The 21,681-nt window shown below is 31.6% G+C and overlaps 1 protein-coding gene and 1 long non-coding RNA gene across 13 annotated transcripts in view; one reads left to right on the top strand and one right to left on the bottom strand.

Moving 5' to 3' along the window:
• Positions 1 to 1,471: 1,471 nt before the first annotated feature.
• The window catches only part of PHLDB2 (pleckstrin homology like domain family B member 2), a 61,128-nt gene continuing 40,918 nt past the window's right edge, over positions 1,472 to 21,681 (bottom strand). For 4 of the 12 annotated variants that reach the window (XM_039364060.1, XM_039364059.1, XM_039364062.1 and 1 more), the window contains 15 exons: positions 21,060 to 21,188; positions 19,795 to 19,950; positions 19,088 to 19,198; positions 18,144 to 18,233; positions 16,790 to 16,933; positions 16,076 to 16,249; positions 14,413 to 14,547; positions 14,021 to 14,120; positions 12,566 to 12,580; positions 9,855 to 10,062; positions 8,930 to 9,020; positions 7,561 to 7,707; positions 6,702 to 6,921; positions 5,513 to 5,598; positions 1,472 to 3,992 (listed from right to left, as the gene is read on the bottom strand). In XM_039364060.1, the coding sequence (XP_039219994.1) occupies positions 3,852 to 3,992; positions 5,513 to 5,598; positions 6,702 to 6,921; positions 7,561 to 7,707; positions 8,930 to 9,020; positions 9,855 to 10,062; positions 12,566 to 12,580; positions 14,021 to 14,120; positions 14,413 to 14,547; positions 16,076 to 16,249; positions 16,790 to 16,933; positions 18,144 to 18,233; positions 19,088 to 19,198; positions 19,795 to 19,950; positions 21,060 to 21,188 (1,947 nt within the window). In that variant the 3' untranslated portion in view covers positions 1,472 to 3,851. The remainder of the gene's footprint in view (positions 3,993 to 5,512; positions 5,599 to 6,701; positions 6,922 to 7,560; positions 7,708 to 8,929; positions 9,021 to 9,854; positions 10,063 to 12,565; positions 12,581 to 14,020; positions 14,121 to 14,412; positions 14,548 to 16,075; positions 16,250 to 16,789; positions 16,934 to 18,143; positions 18,234 to 19,087; positions 19,199 to 19,794; positions 19,951 to 21,059; positions 21,189 to 21,681) is intronic. The other 8 variants (XM_039364064.1, XM_039364065.1, XM_039364066.1 and 5 more) reach the window with 8 other exon arrangements.
• Positions 6,844 to 11,259, top strand: LOC120317427. Its single transcript, XR_005559231.1, has 2 exons — positions 6,844 to 6,932; positions 10,966 to 11,259. It is a non-coding gene; the product is annotated as an uncharacterized LOC120317427 (long non-coding RNA).

The raw sequence follows: 21,681 nt of genomic DNA, 5'->3' as shown, positions 1-21,681 counted from the left end.
TAAACTCCCAGACCTCTACAATTTAGATATACAGCCCATTAGTTTTCAGAGATCTTCAGGTTTTGGTACTCCAAAAGGATTTTTTTTTTTTGTAATTGGAAAAAAAATTAAATTGAAATTAAGGAATGTATTCAAAATACCAGTTTGTATCTATATCTAAAGTCTCTATTCTGTAAAAATGAGATGACATGTTCTATTGCTAAATAGTTCAGATTTAATAATAAATTTAATCACTGAATTAATTTTGTACACATTTTTAAATTTACTATGTGGATTTTTATTATACTTAAGTTTTTTTTCACTATTCAGTGTGCCTTCTCTGTAACAATACCTGCCATCTGGAATGAGCTTCCTCCAAGATACAAACAACCTCCTCGTTGCTGGTATATGGAAGGGCCCTGAAGGCTCTTTTCCTACCCCATTGTCCCCATTATGAATTGTTCCACTATCGTTTTTGTATTGGTTTTGTCCTTTTTCTGTTGTTTTTAAAGAAATGTGAAACACTGAGAGTTGGGCTGCATATAAATTTAATAAGTTATTACTATGTACAAAAATTATTTAATAAAAGCCAACCTTGAAATGACTGTGATGCTAAGGAGGTTATATTGATGTTAAATTTGATTACAGCCGCTAGGTTGTTAATAGGACAATATTGGAAGAAGGAATCTTTGCCTACTTTACAAGAATGGTTTCATAAAGTTTCGTATTTGGCAGAAATGGCAAAGATTTCGGCTTTCTTAAAGGAGCAATCTCAAGAAAATTTTTTTGCGGTATGGGAAAAATGGATAAATTTTATACAACATAATTTGGATATGGAAAAATATTATTTAGCCTTTTTATAATTTGTAATGATTGTTTTTTCTTTCTTTCTTTCTTCTTTTTCTTTTTTATATATATACATTTTTTATGTATTATTATTCATATATATTTTTTTTTATATATATATATGCTTTATTCTTCGTCTACTTTCTTCTTTCTTCTTTCTCTCTCTCTCTTCTCTTTTTTTTTATTTTTTTTTTCTTTTTTAGTATATATTATTCATTTTAAAGTTTATGTTATGTATATTATTATTATATATATTATTATTGTGATTTTTATTATTATTATTAATTATTTTATAAATTGCAAATGTTATTTTTAAAATATTTGTTAAATAATCCTATATTCAGTTCTGGGAAGTCGGGGGGGGGTGAGGTGGTTGGGGAGGGGGGGGTGGATTTTTATTTGTAAAACTTTTGAAAAATTTCAATAAAAAAAAAAAAAAAGCCAACCTTGAAATGAGATCAGATGGCAGTACACCTTCAACTAACCTAAAGTGGTTCAACTGCTTTTATTATCATATATATTTAGGACCGAGCTGCTCATTATGTTGTAACTGCATTAACAGCTACAGTGAAATCTCAGAGCTCTAGCATTTTATACCAATTAGGTTTCCAGAAAATTATTGAGAAATCAGACACAGAATTTGAAAATGTTTTTAACATTTATTTAAATGTTGCCATTACAACATGCAAGATACAAAAAAAAAATAGAAAACCTGTAAAATTTATATAGAAGTAAAATTAAAATATCAGTAGAAACAGTGGCATTAATTTCTGGAATTTATCTTTTAACATTGGTGAAACAAAATTTTCAAGCTCCTTTTCCTTCAGAAGACACAAAATAAGTTGTTTTTCTTTTTGGTTTTTTTAATAGATCTAGATGAATTGTGAGTAGAACAAAATTCTGGAAGCAATTCACCTTGCTATTGATACAAACTTAATTTGATGGATTTCAATTGGCTTCTTTTAATAAGACTAAATTTGAATTAAACTTAATGCCTTTTTCTCTGGAGAACAAAAACACAAGTAAATACCAGTAAGTTAAATAACATATTTTTACACAGTGTATATACAATTAAAGTTTAATACTTCTTTATTTATTTATTTGCATTGAATTAAAAGAAAAACAACTTTAAGCCCTGATTCAACAATTTAAATGCTCATTTCTATGTGATTTTTCATGTAAATGCATCTGAAAAAATGTAGCATCTCTGAACTAGTGTAATCATGCTACTTGGCATCACACACTATAATAAATTCAGTATATTTCAATAACTATTTCTGAAAGTGGCTTATTTATAATTTCCTTAAGGAGGTTTAAGATTTTTAGTTTAGTTCACTGAAAATATGGCAAGTATATGATCAAAATATTAAAAGGCAACATCAAATACAAACATGATTCAAAATCCAAACTTCATCTGAATACAGCATTTAAAGAACATAAAATTATTTTAAATGAAAATGATCTTTAAGGAATATATAATCTTAAGAACCTAACATGGTGATCCCTTGAATGCATAAAAGTTTTTAAACTTAGTGATTTAGCCCAGTATTATCCCCTCTGAGAGCAGTTTGGTAAGATTTCAAAGAGATCTTATCGATTATCTTTCTTATGATCAGTACTAAATAATTTTTTGATCAGAGGTGCCTGATCCTGATCCTGGAAGTATCTGCATAATGCATTTACTCTGTTATTGAATTGTGGTCCCCATATCATTTCTTCAGACCCCGTAAGAAACAGAAAGAAGGATTCACTGCAAGTGAAATGCTGTGATAGTTTCCTCAGTACATTTGTGAAACCATTTTTCTATGTTAACACCATAAAGAGTGATCTAGAATATGAAATCTGAAGCATAGCGCTAAAATGAATGTGTAATGGAATTGTTGCTATTTTGTTTATGATGCAAAATAAGTTTTCATGGCTTCTATTCAGACACCTATCAAACTAGCTGCAAAATATGTCTCTGTGCCAAAAAGATGGAAAAATAATTCAGAAAAAAACTGAAGACTTTTCTTCATGACTGATCTTAAGTACACTATGTCTTTAAGAAATTCTTCACATTAATTTAGAAGCCAACTTAGACTGGGAAAATATTCAACTACATTAAAATATTTATTTTATATGGAAAAGTTGTGAATATAATTTCCAAAGACTTGTAATTTTATGCACAAAAATCATGTTATTTGGGGAAGTCCTTACAAGGTTATGATTTTTTAAATTATGGTTCTTAATTCTACTAAACTGTAACTGGTGAACTCTTGTGAAGAGGTTGTAATTTGCTAAGAAAATAAGCAACAGCCTCAGTAGAAATGAAGACATGATTGCTCACTATAGTTTTTTATCTGATTCTATCTTCTAAAAAGAAAGCTAAAATATCTAAAGATATCATTTTTGTTAACATTCAAGCTAACAACCAGCATTTCGAAGATACAGATAGAAAGATTTTAAAACACTAGCATATAAAAAAGAATTTTAAAACTGTTCTATTACATAAAATTAAATCTCAACACACTGTATAAATCTTTGGTTGTGTTTTAAGATAAAAACACCGCAAACAGTAGTTTAAATTTGCTATAAAATACTTATAAGGAAAAGAACATAAAATTGTTCATATACCCTGTACATTAAATATTGAAGCATCATATCTTTTGTTTTCACTTCTTAATACAAAATACTATAGCAACACTGGTAACGTAATGACATTTATTCCATAAGGAAAGTTCTGCATGGTAGAATTTGTAAAAAAAAATGCCACAGAAATTGGCTTATGGCTATCCAGTTATTCATTTTTGGAGGGTTATTTATCTTTTAAGTAGAGGGTTTTTTTTGTCTATTATATCAAAAACAAATGAACCTAATTTCATGCTCCCTTACATATGATGTATTTCCTTTTGAAATATAAGATTAGGTCTACTGATAGAATTTTATACATGTGACTTGTCAAATATGACCATATATGGCTTTCCACCCTCACAAACACAGCTATTATTGCATTATGCCCTATTGTTGAAACTTTGCACTACATTTAACTACAACATGAAGTGTGTGTAACCTTCTGCTCCTGTAACTATTACATCCATCCATATTCGCATAGCTTCTGGTGATGGGGCCACCATGTAATATATTCTGTCATGAGTTTTAACGCTGAAGGTAAGCAATGGATTAGGACTCTGGAAAGAAAGTAGAAGTTTATATAATTATTAATATTATACATTCTGAAACAGATGATAATCTAATACATGAATATTACATATTTTTATTCTTTTTCTTGCATAGCTGTGAAATAAACCATGTAGCTGAATTGAATATAAATTGAATGCATAATTTTATATGCCATTTTCATTAGTAATTATTTATTTAATTATAACAGAATTAAAATTTATTTTATTAAATTAAAAATTATTTTAATCCTGACTATTCTCTTAGGAATGTGGCTACTGGCAGTCAACAAACACACTCTTGTCTCACATACAGAGACACACACAAATACAAATACATGTGACATATAATGTGTCATATAAACATACCCTACACTATTTGTATTGTTTATCTGTTTAGCTTTTCTTTCTACATATTGTTGGTTATTTTGTGGTGAGGGATTGATTTAAAATAAAAACTGTCTTATTTTGGATGAAAAGAGAAGATGTCCCAACAATACTGGTTATGTAGGCTGCGAGTTGTACTTCTGCAACACCTAGAGGCTGCACAGATTTTATACCTTTTAGATTCCAAAATAGGATTTTGAACAGATTCCAGATGAAAACATAATACTTTTCCAGTGACAGTGAACCTATGATACATGTGTCAGATGACACGCCATGCCATTTTTCGATGACACGCAAGGCCTCCAAACCCTGAGAGGGCCTTGCTCTCGCACAATGTCTAAAGCATCTGAAAATTATGTAAACATTCTTGCACAATTTTCTGATGCTCCAGGGGTCCCATGAGAATAGGGCCTTCTCGCATGACTTTCGGAAGGTCCAGAGAAGAGAATCTGGAGGAGAGAAGCGTCTAGAAAGGGGAGATGCCTCTTTTGTCCAGGGTGGGGGTGAGGTGTGTGTGTGTGATATACCAATAGAATCAAATTGTGCATTTTCTCAATTTTTGATACACTGAGCTCAAACATCATTGCACATTGTCATCACTGCACATTTGTGTACTGGAATACTAGTTCTCTAATGTACTGCATTTATTATAGTAGCTGAAAACTTCTACATGTAGGTAGGGAAGCAAAAAAACTAGCACAAAACCATGATCTCTATAAACTACCAAAGCAGAATGTGCATAAGATCTATAGTCTCCTTAAGTTTTTTGAACAGAATATTGCCTGTTTCGTTACAGTAAAAAAGCTTATAAATGTGGATACTATACAACCAAAGCATAATCATGTGAACTTGATCCAAATATAATATTTATTTGTAAAATAATTTTATTTTCAAAGGAAAGATGTTTGAAATTAATGGCAAGAAATTAATGACATTTAAAATTTAGGAGTTTCTTAGCATCTTAGTACATTTTATTTCAAAGGATTTATTAGTGTCCTTCTATTTTCCCTTATATTTTCCTACATTGTACTTCAAACTATCAGCTTTTTATATTAAGTGGCCTTTTCTATTGTAAGTTGTATACAATAATTAGTGTGTATTTAAAAATATGTTTTAAGAAAAGCAAGATAAACATCTTTTCTTACCTTGCAAGCATTCTTTAAATGATCGTAATATACTTCTTCAATGGCTTGGAAATAAATTACTCCTTTTAATTTAGTTTCATGTTTGTCTAGAGTAAAATAAAAAAGTGGGTTGAGACATCATAGAGATTGCAGATTAACATTAAGACCTCTATTTAATTTAAAATAAACTGCTGTTTTATTTGGTTATTAATTTGATTTGACAATACATTACCACATCAGAACATCAATGAGGCATATTCCTAGTAAGTTACAGTATTTCTTATCTGGAACACGTATTTACTGTGTCCTAAGATTGATCTATCACTCAGTCAACCAATCAATGTATCAGTCAGTCTATCTGTCTGTAGTTGGTTCCAAAAATTATTGACCATTTGGTACAAAACTGCATTTTTTAATTTCTCTATCTCAAACCATAGCTAACAGCTATAGTTTGAAATACTAGTTAGAATGATTGAAAGGTGGAAAAAGCCATTATTAATCTCTAAGAGGGATGTGTTGTTCGTCCATCGATTTTGATGAGGACCTTGACATCTTGTAGATTATGGGCCATCAACAATGTGTCCGTAGGTGGCTGATAAGACCGATGTTAGCATAGAATGTTCTACCACATACTGAAGTCAGTCACACAAATTGTATTTTTCTTAGGCTACACCTGCTTTGGCATCCCTTGCTGTTAAGCCTCCTGTTTCCTCCTTGCCAATGTTATTGGTTTGTTATAATATCAACTAATGTAAACTGCATAATGCAGGATAGTCAATTACAGAAAGCAAGCAGAAAAAAGATCCTCTCATATTTCAAATTGAACTTGAAACAGTCCTAATTTTCTAGCCAAAAACCTGCAATGATTCCAAATACTGATAACTTGTAACAAAAAATCTTAGAAAACAATAAGTGACCAGGTCCTTAATTTGAAGAATACCGATTCATAGCTTATGCATATAAGTTCATCAGTTTTGATTCCATTTATGCATACAGCTATACTAGGCATTTCTTTGCTTCTAGATATCCAGCATATGAGGAAAATGCGCTAATTCTAATCTTTAATGTAATTCCAAGATGTAAACATACAAGACTGGCAAGCAATAAGACAAAACATTTTTAAGCTACAAAAATAACAGAATTTATGAATTTAATAAACCTAAAACAGCAACAGGAAAAATGCCATGTCAAAACTGAGACCATAACTCACCTGCATAATAAGAAAATGTTCTCTTGTTTCTATCAAACACAAACCATCGTTTTTTCCATGTTTTAATTTTCCCTCCCATCTTAACAAGAAAGCCTCGGCAAGTCTTCTCAGTGAGTGAGACATGGTAACAAGTCTCTACATTATGGCCAGCTGCCTCTATGTGGCCACGCAGATCAAAATCCTCCTTTCTGACTGGCAAATAACGGGTCAGGGGACGAGACTAAAATAAAGGTACAATTAATATTTAAAATGTTATTAAAATTTTCTGTATTCATTGTTATAATTAGTCCACGTTTTTATACATTTCATACATGCATAGCATTACATTCTTCCCTTTTAGGATAAGAAAAATTATGCAAAGTGGAGAAAAAAATATGGGTGTTCTTAAAGACCCCATTTCAACTGCATTTAGCTTAAGTTTCTCCTGACATCTTCCCTTCCTATTTCATCTAAAAAAGAGAGAAGTATGGTCTATGTACAGAGCCATTTTAGCTTATTTTTAACAAATGTACAATCCTCACAACAGACAGCACACTATTCGCTAATTTATTATCTACATGTGCACATTTTTCTTTAAAAAATCCATTTTTCCATCTTTTCAGGGTAGAATTCATCTATTTGCCCTAAATTTTCATCACTTGTATAGAACCGTCATTGTTAACTCTAGTTTTTTTTTTTTTTTTTTTAATAAGAATAGGTATGCTGGTCTCTGATAAGTTTAGCATGTTTTCCATTGTAGACTTGGTCTTTCTAATTAGGTCTTTCTAACGTTGGTCCAACAAAATGATCTATTAATGTACATGAGCTACTTCTCTTCCTTCAAACAGCAGTATTTTCTCTATTTCAAGATATTACATACCTGGCTTCTCTGTTTTTCACGTATCTTAACTTCTTTTTCAATTAGTTTTTGTCGCTGACTAGTTTCTTCTTGTAACCTTTTTTCTAACTGTTCTCTGCGACACTTTTCTTCTTCTAGTGCCTTTTTTTTGGCTTCCATTTCTCGTTCCTAAAGGAATACAGGCAGCATAACATAAATGAATACAGTCTGCTTTTTAAAAAATGCATAGTTTTAACACAAGTTGATCTAATGTAAATGTACTGTTTTTAAAACATCACTTAAATTCAAGGGACACAAGCCTATTCAACATTATCAAAGTTATTTAAATGAAAACTCCCTTATCAAAAGCAAAATACTTTTGAATATTGGATGTTACAGATGTCCAGTAGAATAGTGATTCACGTTGCAACCTTACAGATGTATAAAAAATAATAATACTAGATCCTCTCTTTAAATGACCTGTTAGCTCCCCCCCCCTTACAGTTCTACAGTTTTGGAGTAATAAAAGTTATAAAACTGTACAGACGTCTTTTCTCTCTGCTTCCTTGTTTCAGGTATTATTTCAAAGTTGTCCGCCACCACATGCTATGTAACATAAAATAAACTTGTGAGTGTTTGTGTGGATGGATGGATGGATGGATGGATGGATGGATGGATGGATAGATAGATAGATAGATAGATAGATAGATAGATAGATAGATAGATAGATAGATATACTGTAGATAGATATACTGTAGGTATAGGTCAGTTTATTTTAATTTTACATAGCATGAAATAATACCCTGGGCTGAATCAAGGAAGCAGAGAGAAGAAAGATTTCATTATATGCATACACACATTGAGAATAGAATTCTGAGTTTTTCTTATGAGAATCCTTATTAGCCAAATTTCCAGTATCTAAAATAGAATGTGTATCTGGTTTTTAATGACCATTGTTTCAAATCTAGTCATAAAATTCAATAAAAATGGTTCTTAAAACAGATTAGTTTAATGTATTTGTGTTCAGTATCAATGCTGTATTAATCCATCTTATTTTATTTAGTCCTATTATAAAACATAAATCAACATTTTCCTTCTTTTTCTAGGTTATAACCATCAGCATCTCCGTGAAGATCAAAGCCACGTTTTATCATTCATGTGATTTATCTCAAGCAAAAGCTTAATTTGCATATTTTACCAGACCAAGTCTAGACCATGTTGCGTATTTCTTATTAATCTGTAATAAATAAACCTCAGTAACTATACTGTTAAATCTGTGTTGGCTGATCATATTGCAATTAATTACAATGCAAGCCCTGTCAAATTCTATGAAAATATACTAATTTCAAAATCTAGTGAACACACAACTTCAACTATGGAGTATCTTTGATGTTTCTATGTACATCATTACCCTGGATTCAAGTAATCGTGTCTTCTCAGCATGAGCTTGTTTTAAAAGTCTTTCCATCTCTTCTATTCTTGCCACATTTGCAGTGCTGGCACTGTAATGAAAACCAGCAATAACAACTGAAATTTGTGATAAAACATTTCAATTCATTAAAAATATATTTCTAGGCTTTTTATTGTTTTCTATCCATTTCTTTCACAGTGGAATTACTGATCAAAAGGGATTGTTTAGCCAATGGTTTTTCTCCACACATGTACAAAAAAAGCAAAGAACCAATCAACAAAAATACCTTTAAAAAGTGCAAAAATGCAGAACAATTTTTGTCAGATTAACCTGAGAGTCAACATGGATGTTCACATACACCAGGATTCTACTTATGAGACAACATGATCTCAGAAGCTTTCAAGGAAATCAATACTATAGATAAAATGCTGTTTCCAGCAAAATCATCATTAAGAATACAGTTTGTGGTAAATTTTAAGTTAAATTACTTATTACTCTTTAGCTAAAAAGACTTCCTACCATTGAAATCATACACAGGAAAACGGAACACAGAATAAGAGATGGAAGGAAGGGAAAAAAATACTAGTACTTAAAGCGATTTATATTGCAACAATAAGTCAAGATGGAAACATTTCCATCTTGATGAAATGGCTGCTGGCTAACAATTGATGAAATACCAGAATTAATTGGTCATGAAATAGACAGAAGAGAGGTAACATTCCTAATTTCCTATCTTTTCAATTACATTAACTATATATGCTTACATAAATAGTTCTCAGTATTGACTGGGTATTTCTAAAACTAAAATGTTTTTGCTAAGATCCACAAAACTACATTTTAATAAATTCATATTTAATAATCAAATATACTTCCTTGTTTAATTATTGTGTATTTTCTGGAAAAAATAAACATTGCCACAATGTACCTGGAAATATTATCTGGGGAACAGGCAGATATACTTGTCTCCATGCTGTCCGAGCTATCTAAACTAAGGGTGTCAAAGGTGTGGTCTTTCAGGTTAGAATTAGGATAATGAAAGGTATTCAGATACATATTTGATTCTGAGGCAGTTCTGCTATAGAATTCAGGAGACTTCTGGCTTTGATCTTCATGGAGATGCTGATGGTTATAACCTAGAAAAAGAAGGAAAATGTTGATTTATGTTTTATAATAGGACTAAATAAAATAAGATGGATTAATACAGCATTGATAGTGAACACAAATACATTAAACTAATCTGTTTTAAGAACCATTTTTATTGAATTTTATGACTAGATTTGAAACAATGGTCATTAAAAACCAGATACACATTCTATTTTAGATACTGGAAATTTGGCTAATAAGGATTCTCATAAGAAAAACCCAGAATTCTATTCTCAATGTGTGTATGCATATAATGAAATCTTTCTTCTCTCTGCTTCCTTGATTCAGCCCAGGGTATTATTTCATGCTATGTAAAATTAAAATAAACTGACCTATATCTACAGTATATCTATCTATCTACAGTATCTATCTATCTATCTATCTATCTATCTATCTATCTATCTATCTATCTATCTATCTATCTATCCATCCATCCATCCATCCATCCATCCATCCATCCATCCATCCACACAAACACTCACAAGTTTATTTTATGTTACATAGCATGTGGTGGCGGACAACTTTGAAATAATACCTGAAACAAGGAAGCAGAGAGAAAAGACTTCTGTACAGTTTTATAACTTTTATTACTCCAAAACTGTAGAACTGTAGGGGGGGGGGGTGAAGCTAACAGGTCATTTAAAGAGAGGATCTAGTATTATTATTTTTTATACATCTGTAAGGTTGCAACGTGAATCACTATTCTACTGGACATCTGTAACATCCAATATTCAAAAGTATTTTGCTTCTGATAAGGGACTTTTCATTTAAATAACTTTGATAATGTTGAATAGGCTTGTGTCCCTTGAATTTAAGTGATGTTTTAAAAACATAGTATGAAAGTAGTAACCATTGTATACTTGGACAACAATTCTTTAAATTATATATTTTAGGAAGTAGTGACATGTCTAATACTGATTCAGAAAACTACTAAATTTGCTGGCAGAAGATATTTGGGTAAGCAAAATTATTTTAGAGTTTGATAAACGGAATGAAGTTCACACTTTTAATTTTTATTTAGTCTGCAATCCTACTTAAGACAAATATTCATATATGATGTCCTTCTAAAAATATGAATGGATTTGCTAAAAGAAAAGATTTTAACATTAGCATGACAATGAAAAACTCAAAATAATGTCTCAATTCAACAGTAATTCAAGGAAAAATTGTTTTGCAAAAAAAAAAAACTAAGTAAGTTGAGTTAATTGACAGTAGCATAATAATAAGCAGAAAAAACAGTTGTCAGAAATATTGAAATTAAAATAGAAACCTATTATATTGTTATTAATAACAGATCAGAATTGAAATCACACAAAAAAGTGCAAACCAAACCAAAGAACATAGTCAAGAGTCCATTTTTGTTTATGGTGGATTAGAGATTCTTTTTATATGCTAATAGAAATAATTTTAAAAAGTTTTGCCAATCCAGAGAATTAGTAGTTGCCATTGCAGCTAGTTCTTCTACATGTATGGTTGCCTTTCATGTTATCATCTCAAGAGTGTTTATATTTTTAGGAAAACATGGGAAAAAGATGAGTCAATGAAATGAGGAGAACGCCTACAGTATCTTTGTGTGCTATAGTGGTAATAAGAAAATTCATTTTTCCTTCCACAAGGCTATAACAGGACTCATAGGGGAACTTTCTTTTTATTTAGATAGCCAAACATGAATTTGTCTTCTGCAAATTAAGGTTGGAAGAGAACCAAATTTCTAAATCAGATGGGGGGGGGGAGAGAGCTCACTACAAATCTATGCTACTTTTATTCTATGCCAGGCTATATTTCCAATTGTGTGCATATTATATATTTATATCTTGTGTTCAAAATTAAGCAAATATTGAGTTTATTAATCAGTGTCGGCGTTTTCATGAAAACAATATTGGTTATTACATAGATGTCAATATTTTTGTGCTGTCAGACTAAGCCACAATTGTTTAGATTTGTCAACATATTTTGCAAGACCTAGCTGCATTGTGTGAACCTGGCCTGTTCTATCTGCAAATAAAAACTAGATTAATTAACATAAACCTGAAGAGTTTGCTTGTACGCTGTCTTTACATTATACCCAAACGATTAATAAATATAGGCAGAAAAGAGCAGGGGGTTTCAACTGATCTAGCTTCAATACTGGATTCATTATCTTCAAGCGTTTCAGAAATAGGAATCTACTGAATAAATGCTGTAATTGGAATCCTGATGGCATCAACCTCCACAGCCTCCTCCACTGCAGTAACTCTCTCTTTCTCCACAGATTTGAGGGAAAAGCCTGTGGGCATAGTCTTGTTTTCCATCTTATGACATTCTTAATATATATGACAGTATGTATGATTTAAACATGAGATTGTTTACATCCTAATACCTTTCTTAAGTTTTTGAGTGGAATAGAACATTCAAAATGTCCACACATATTGATTCTGAACAACTTGACAGTGTCCCCTCTGCCATTAGTAATGTAAATCAAGCATATAACACCACAGAAAATGTTTTTCATACCTTTTTTGCTTTTACCTGATTTTAATGACACAAACAGTGGAAAGGAAAAAAAAAATTATTTTAAAATATTAAATAATTCTTTAAAACCAAATATTCTTACTGAGATGCACAAATTAAACAAATATAGAAAGAAATGTAATTGTAGAAATGGAACTTGGAAAAAAAGGTTGACAATTTCTCTTATCACAGATTTTTTCTTCAACATATTTTGGATTACAGTCTTTATCAAAACATGTGATTTCATTAAACATATTTTAGATACTGAATATAGGTTTTCTAAGAGTTAAAGTCGCCTCTATAGGGAGTACACATAATAAATTAAATTAGAAAAAATCAACTAAAGTAGTCCTTGACTTACGACCACAACTGAGCCCAAAATTTATTGGCTAAGTGAGACAGTTGTTAAGTGAGTTTTGTCCCATTTTATGACCTTTCTTGCCACAGTTGTTGAGTTAATCACTGCAGTTGTTGAGTTAGTAACAGGGCTGTTACTGTAAATCCGGCTTTCCCATTGACCTTGCTTTTCAAAAAGTCACAAAAGGTGATCACATGAACTTGGAGAACTGCAATCATCATACATATGAACCAGTTGCCAAGGGGCTGAATTTTGATCGTGTCACCATGGGGATCTGCAACCATTATAAGTGTGACAAACAGTCATAAATCACTTTTTTCAGTACTGTTGTAACTATGAACACTCACTAAATGAACTATTGTAAGTCGAGGACTACTTGTATTTTAAATAGGTACCTAAGTGCACAAATCCTTTTAAATTTAGTGGATATTACTTTTAATTAAGTAATGTTAGGACTGAACTGTCTAATTTTATAATCAGAGAAGGCAGATGAGAGTACAGTTTTGTTTGTCTACATATTTTCTGTTGCTGTTATGAACATTAATAAGCATAAGTTATACTGTAATACTTTAATTACAGCTTTTTCTACTTTGTCTTAAACATTAGAAATAGTTTAAAATGACAGTGTACATCCCTTACTATATATAACTTCTAGTCCAACAGGGTAGTCACAGATTTGGCTAGATACCAAATGCTCACTCAACAGGCCAAATAAAATTAGGCATATCTTGGGAAGAAAACCTTCCAGTTTTTCACCCAATATCTAAAATTTCCAAGTGCAAGAAAACTGAATGTAAGCATCTATAAAGATATTCCCAGTGTATTTTACTCTATAAAGGTATAGAATACATATGTATTATATGCAGAAATAAGATGTAAAGGTGGGAATGTGCCCTTGATTTTCAAACTACAATTATTACAATTATTAATTCAGCTTCATTCAGCTTTAACGGTTTTAAAGCTGAATGAAGTTGAATTAATTTATTGTGTGTTTATTCAATTAAAGGAAATATGTACTTAATGTGAATGTTAATGTGAATAGGATTTATATTAGGATATTATTGCATATAAATATATGGAATAATTCTAAATATCTTTACCTTTACGTGTTCTCCTTGACTCCAAATCCTTGGTCATAGATCCTGAACAATGAGGAATTATATTGCCACAACTACTGCTTTGTCCAAGTGGCAGGTGACCCTGTCAAAAAAAAAAAAAAAAGCCATTTAGAGCTACTACTTTTTATATATAAATTCTTCAAATGAACTTTAGGCTTTCTCCTTGTAGATCAATGTTACAAAGTAGAGGGAGAATTACTTCGACTAAATTTACAAGGATTTACACTGTAAATCACCAGTGTGGAATGAAATTATTGGAAAAGGGTATGCATGTGTGAAGAGAAGGCCATCATTCAAGCTGACTAAGATTCTATTGAAACCAATGGAACTTCGTTAACTCAAAATCCAAAGACATTCTTTGAGCAATTACCTACCTTAACACTTCGTCCAAGAGTAGAACTATTGAAATGAGGTGATATGGGAGGAGCTGTCTTCTTGCGGGGCAAAGTATCACTCATGTACATGCCTTCTTTATGCTGCTTCTTTCTCTCTTCCAAATTTCGGAAATGCTTAAAATAAATAATAGCATGTAAAATTCTAGTGTGATGACATGCTACGAATGTTGTTGATGTTTCTGAAAAGTCATAATTTAATTTTAAAACTGAACTGAAAATTGCCAAAGGCAGAACTCAAGTAAAAATAGAACATCTCCAGATTCACAAAAATTAGAATACCGATAAGGTAGCTTCTTAAATTATTTTCTGTTACATGAATAATTTCTACAAGAAAAGTAATTTTAATGTAAATATACTGCAGTAATACATTCTTATATTAATGGGATAAATATGATACATCTTTTGTATTTTGTGATTATAATTGTCATAAATCCTCTATTCCATTTAATAGTAGCTGAATATAAGCGAAGAGAATAGTATACTTCACTGTGATTTTAAATACCAAAAATATTTTTGAATAAAAACAGTGGGACATATAATACATTTTGATATAAAATACATTTTGAATAAAAAAACAAAAAGTTTACACTGGTCTTTTATTTGTGATTCTATTTGCTCTAGTGTGTTTTAAATGCACAGTATAATAGAAGTGGTCATTTACTAATAAGAAAGGAAGATTTCACAGGGGTAATGTTTCTTAAAGTTAGTTTAATGCTAACTATTGCCAACTGCATGCTAAATGATAATCTCTTACTCGATAAATCTCAGTCCTGTTAACCTATTTTACAGCTTACCCAATCAATGTACCAATTTGTGATACCTAATTCCTTTATTGTGGATTTGCTTAAGTTACCTTCCTATACTACAAAGAATAAGAGTTCTGAGCTATTCTATCCAGAAGAAGCTAAAGAATGTAGTCTAAAATTTATTCTTCCATGGTAACCCATAGGGAGACCAGCAAAGTTTACTATGAAATAAAAATGCAATGTTCATGGAAGTTAGGATCTACTCAAAGAAGACAACTTGGGGCTACAAATCCCATGAGTGTATTCTACACTGAAATATAATCTCAGATTTGCAACAGATTCCAGAGTACTTTGTTTGTAAGCTTCAAATGTGTCTTCCAAGTTATTTTTGAAGCATTCTTAATGTTTCACACTATAGATATAATTATTTACTGTGCTGATATCAGAATGAGACAATAGTCATTCAAAATGTTAATGAAGATAAATTTAAACAGTTATGTTCAAATCATCTCTTTAACTCCTAGTTTTACAGAAAAAGGACTGTAATATTATTAATCAGCACTGAATATGTCAATGTAACATAAAACTGTTAAAGAGTGAAGACACTGGTCTAAATAAATAAATTCTGCATGCGTAAGATTTTTAAGTGGGTGGTCCTTAACAAAATGCATATGCAAATTTTCCCAACTAATATACATAGAACTCTGTGTGCAAAATCCTTTATAAATGCTAGAATTCCACCAGTCAGTTTTAAGGGAAAGGGCATTGGACCATAGATTCAGACCTTTAGGGTTCTGAAAAGCTGACTAATGGCTACTTTCCATGCACTTTTTCAAACTTGGGCATGCAACGATAATTATATCATTACCAAGTCAGCCTGCCTTCTGGCATGTTACCTGGGGTTCCCTTCGGTGTTTCTTAGCTGGTAGAGGTGGTGGTGTATCAGGTAAAGGAAAAGACTCTACATTGGCAGCCCTGACCTCAGGCCAGTCGGCTGATGAGAGTTGTGCAAGAGGGCGAGGAGAGAGAGAGTGAGGAATCACAGATCCATAACAGAAAGGTGATCTTAGCTTCATAGACAAAAAGAAATGGTATGAAAGTTTTAAAAATACATACAAGATGCAAATACTACAAAGACGTTTATTATGGGAAAAGCTTTTTAAGCCAGAGCTCACTTTATCAGATGCATGAAATGTTATTAGCAGTTTACAGAGAAGAACAAATAAACAAATGGTATTTTTCTCCCACCATACCTAATATTTTGATATTAGGTTTGTGATATCCTACAAGGGAAAAATAGAGCTTGCTTTGCTGTTTTTCCTGGAAATCAAAATGGGAATGGTGCAGACATAAGGTATTCAATGAGAATATAATAATGACCCAGTTTACTTTATCAACACTCTGGAAAAGAACATAAGAAGGAAGACAGAAGATATACCCAAGACATACATACAACATCTGTTCCTGAAAGAGACCCATAGGGGAAAAATTAACTCAACTCCCTATTCAGCTTTTTAATTAATAAAAAGGTTTATTACAACCTGTGAACCCCAAGGGAATAAAATTTGAAAGCATAATGTTTACACATGGGAAATGTCTCTCCAACAAACCTCTTTATTTTGTGACTGGCTTATCAGGCCAGCTGTGGAAAGTTCAGTGGGAGCAGCAGCAGCAGCAGAGGGGGGCTGAGTGGAAGGGGAGATATTCGTGGAATTGCCATGCGGGTCACTAATGTCATTTACATTCACAAAATCCTAAAAGGAGGAATTCAGAGGTTAAACATACAAAAGAAGCAAAAGGCATGCAAGAATATTAAATTTTGAAATTCTCTGTGAAGGTTAGTTTAGAGTGATACAGCCAATGCTGTTATATTACCAAACCATTTTGTGACATATTTTTTCAATCATCTATGCTGAGTCTTCCATGCTTTAAATTTACTACAATTTTCACTATCTCACTTTAATATAATAACTGCTTAAAACACTACCATATTCTAGAAAAACTTTTAAATATGTGGCACTCAGAAAATTTGACTATTTGAATTGTCAAGCATGATCCCAATAAAGAACGGGAATTAAGCTGTTTTTTTAAAAGCAAACAAAGTCTTTTAAAATATGAAGCTCCCTAATCAATAAACTACCATATTGTAATTAGATGAAACAAAAATATGATAGAATCTCACTTTTTCCATTCCATCAAAATAAATTCATGAACCATTAATAATTTAGGGATACGTTTGCAATCAAATGTTTTGCAGAATACTCTAATGAAGTCTATTTTGACCTACAATGATTAGAACAGCTGCGATTCTCAGTAAAAATAAGTAAGTGGTTAGAGTAGCAGCAACAGTAGCAGAAAAATTTTAGGCACAAGCAAGAACTGAAAGGATGCACTCCAAGAGTCTGATTTTCCATTCTTCCTTTCTAATATGTCACATTCTAGTGCAACTCTACTAACAATGAATGTCTGCATAATCAAAAAATGAATGATCACTGAAATATGCATGCAAATGGAGTAAGATGAAAAAAATGGACATGAAATCTAAGGAAACTGAAGATCATTTGGAAGGCCAATTATTTCAGCACCACACTTATAGTCTTATACTACATGCCGTTTAAAATAGTCTATGATTCCTCTGGATTTTGTTTCATTCAAATCCTAGAACTTGCCCAACCATCCTTGATCCAAAAGCTTAGGCAGAATGTCTGGAATGTAAAGGTTTGTGGTTCAAAATAATACATATTTCCTTTTAGTGCGTATGTCTATGTCACATTTTATTAGAAAATCCTCCTTAAAATAACTGACCACCTTTAAAATATTAGCAATTAAAATTAATCAGCTCTTCCATAGAAGTAGGAAAGTGCGTGTCATTTTTCAATGAACTTTATAAAACGGTTGCCATAATATGAAAAATGAGGCAGTTACCATATTGTTTCAAACCCTTTTCCCCAAATCTCACATTACCTCTTTTAGACTGCTGGGACTCAGAGGAAATCCTTTACCTCCTGATAGTGAGGAATACTTCTTTTCTAGATTGCAAAGATTTTCTTTCTCCTGTAGAAAATGAGTTATTTATTTATTTATGAGACTTATATACCGCTTTAAGTGCAAGCATTCTCTAAGCCAGTGTTTCCAAAACTTTACAATTTTAAGGCATGTGGACTTCAACTCCCAGAATTCCACAGCTAGCGTTGCTGGCTGTGGAATTCTGGGAGTTGAAGTCCACATGCCTTAAAATTGTCAAGTTTGGGAAACACTGCTCTAAGCGGTGTACACCAGTAAACAAGTGTGTGTGTGTGTGTGTGTGGTGTGTGTGGTGTATATATATATATATATTATATATATATATATATATATATATATATATATATATATATATATATATATATATATTTACATTACCCCCAACAATCTGGGTCCTCATTTTACCTACCCCGGAAGGATGGAAGGCTGAGTCAACCTTGAGCCGGTGAGATTTGAACCGCTGACCAAATGCATTTTCAAAACGTGTTTCCATCTTCACAGTATAGACAATACAGATATCCTTCCAAATTTATTGGCTGGGTTGGTTTTAATACCAACATTTCCCTCTACAAACCCTAGATATACACAAACACGCTTGTACTTTTCCTGATAAATCTGCTGGTATCAAATCCACTGCATGGTAATGTAAAGATTCATATACATTCCACTATTATGGAAAACGCAGGTACAGTTGGCTTCACTATATACATTTTTCACTTCTTCATTGAACTGTATATATTACAGACCTCTGTATGATACATGGTATCATACTAAAATGTGTTTACATAAATTTGTTTAAGAGGAAGTTGTGCAACATAATATAATTGGTATTTATCATTTAAAATTTAATTAAGTTCTTGGAAGAACAAGGAGGAATTGCTTACCCTCTGCAACATCATTACTAAATTGTTTTTTTCTTTCACAAAATGATCTTGTTCTCTTTGTGCTTGTTGTACAATGTGATTTGCTTGTTTTTTGAGAGCAGAAACCTTTTCCTATCATAAAAATAATGTTAATAATACTTAATATCAGCTTCAGAATATTGTTCATACAATTCCTACCCATCTAAAAGTCAACTTTACACAAATTTACAGAGAAGACTTAAAGTTGTACACCAGCAACATTTTGCTGTAATTTATTTATTTTTTTATATTAGTAGAAGTCCTGTGATTGGACTTCACATGCTTGCATATTCTAGCAGCACTAATAGCTGGCACTATCAATACTACTTCTACTGCTACTCCAAAATAGAAGACTAAGTAAAAAGAGAAGAATCATGGGAGGATATAACTATATGAAAAGTTATGGAACACATGTACAAACACAAATACATTTCTGGGAAAGGCACCATCTCTCTTAAAAATAAAAAAACCCCAAACCTTTTTGTTAAGAAACCAAGAAATGGAAATATATTACTTTAGATTATTTTTCCTATCTTAAATAATTATTAAACCTTAGTGAGCAAATCTAAAACTTAACAATTAACTGAATTGTTAGTAAATTGCTAACTTTTGTTTAGGTTAACAACTGCAATCAGTTGACATAACTAAACTATTCAAAGATAATGATCTGTTGTTTTTTTTTTAATTACCTTTCTACTGACAATGTTACGTTGATATTCAGCAACTTCACGCAGAAGCTGTTGGGTTAAATTCTCCTTTTCTTCATCTAATCTGCTTTCATTTTCAAGCTGCTGAAATTCCAAATCTTCAAAATGTTTGCTTTCTACCTCCAACAAGTCTGCATCCTTCAATAAGAAAAAATAAATGTATCAGTTTTAAAGGGATATTATTGCTTGTGAAAGTGACATAAAGCATAATCCAAATCCAAGCATAATCCTAGAGATTTAATTTTTAATTCTGGTCTAAGTCTATTTAAGCATGACTAAGTCTATTTAAGCATGTTTTTTAAAATACCTGTAGACCTGAAATTAAAATTATCATATACACCCTCAAAATAATCAATGACAACAGATCCATTATTTTATTTTAGACTAGTATCATGAACAGGTGTTTAGAGTGCTAAATATGCATTTCAAAAAAAAAAAAACCTTAAAATTAAACTAAGGGGGATGCCAATGTGAAGAATTGTTGCAATTTAGAATGGGCATGATTGTAGCTTGAATCATGAATAAACAGTTCTAAACTATTTGACTTCAGGTTCATGGCTCAGATTGGTTTTTTTTTAACCAAATTTCATTCTTAAGGGAAGAAAAAAAATCGATTTTGCTCTCAGAATAATCTGATCTGGAAATGTTTGATGGTTCTAATGTAAATAACCTTTCCATATTCCCAAATCTCCCACTAATGCTTCTTTTTTATTCTGTTATAAATTTAAATTCACAATGTTTGTATAAAATTAAACCAAGGCAGTCATAAAATTATATGGAATGATTAAAATACAATCTAATAGAAAAGAATCATTTGGGGGAAGGACCTATTTTATACATGTCTTAATTTTCAAAATGAATATGCATAGTTAAGATTTCTAATGCTGCAATAAGAATTAAATAAATAGTCATTCATGCCTAATTGAGAATTCTTTCCTCATCTACAGACAGATCTTATAGATTTCTAATCTGATTAAATATCAAAATTCCACTCCTACTCAGTCATACAGATCTTCAGTGTTCAATGCCACACAGTGCTAAGCCTTAGATGACTAATGTTTGAAGCTTGTAGTGCATAGCCATTGTTAATCCAGCTTTTGACATTCTGTTTAGTTGTCACCATGCACTTACATTCTTAACAGCAATATAGAAAAACAGCACTGAAGCCATGAAAAAGAGTTGGTTAGACGTCTCTGGACTTGATCTGATTATAATCACTAAAACAACACCACATCCATGCTACTGACCCTGTTAAGCTGCTGCTGTAATTGTTCCCTCATGGACTCGGGGCAATTATCAAGCTGAGTCTTCTGCTCGGAGTAAAGCTCCTGAAGCTTTTCTAGTTTTTCCCTCTCAGCATCAAGCTTTATTTTTTCCTGGAGTTTGAGCCAGAAAAATAAACAACAGAATTACCTTCAAACCCAAGCAGTAGTTAGTGATTCTGAAGGGCAAAGGGCAAAGAGGTGAAACTGAAGGAATGAGCTAAATGCTTCAAAAGAATGCTTTGCATGCTGGTAGGCTGTAGCTAATATGCATATTAGTGCAATATTCTGAATATAATTTTAATAACCTGGGAATATCCAAAAGATAGACTAGTCAACCTGTTATAGATATCTGTCAGTATATATTCTGCTATTTAACATCATATATGAAAAAATTAGATTCATCTCATAATTAAAAAAAAATCTTAAGTATATTCAGAAGATATGGACCTTTACGGTAATCAAAGAGAAACTGTCTTATAGTTTGGAACATATGGTAATTCTATGCTATAATGTTACATAAATAAAGTTGCCATAAAACATACTCTATGTTATATGATGTAAGGCTACCTTTAGCAACCTAGCTCCCTGAGGATGTGTTGGGGAT

Source organism: Crotalus tigris, unplaced genomic scaffold (assembly GCF_016545835.1).
Source record: "Crotalus tigris isolate CLP2741 ecotype Arizona unplaced genomic scaffold, ASM1654583v1 scf7180000019648.599848, whole genome shotgun sequence".
Taxonomy (NCBI): domain Eukaryota; kingdom Metazoa; phylum Chordata; class Lepidosauria; order Squamata; family Viperidae; genus Crotalus; species Crotalus tigris.
This window is presented reverse-complemented; position numbering and strand designations above follow the sequence as displayed.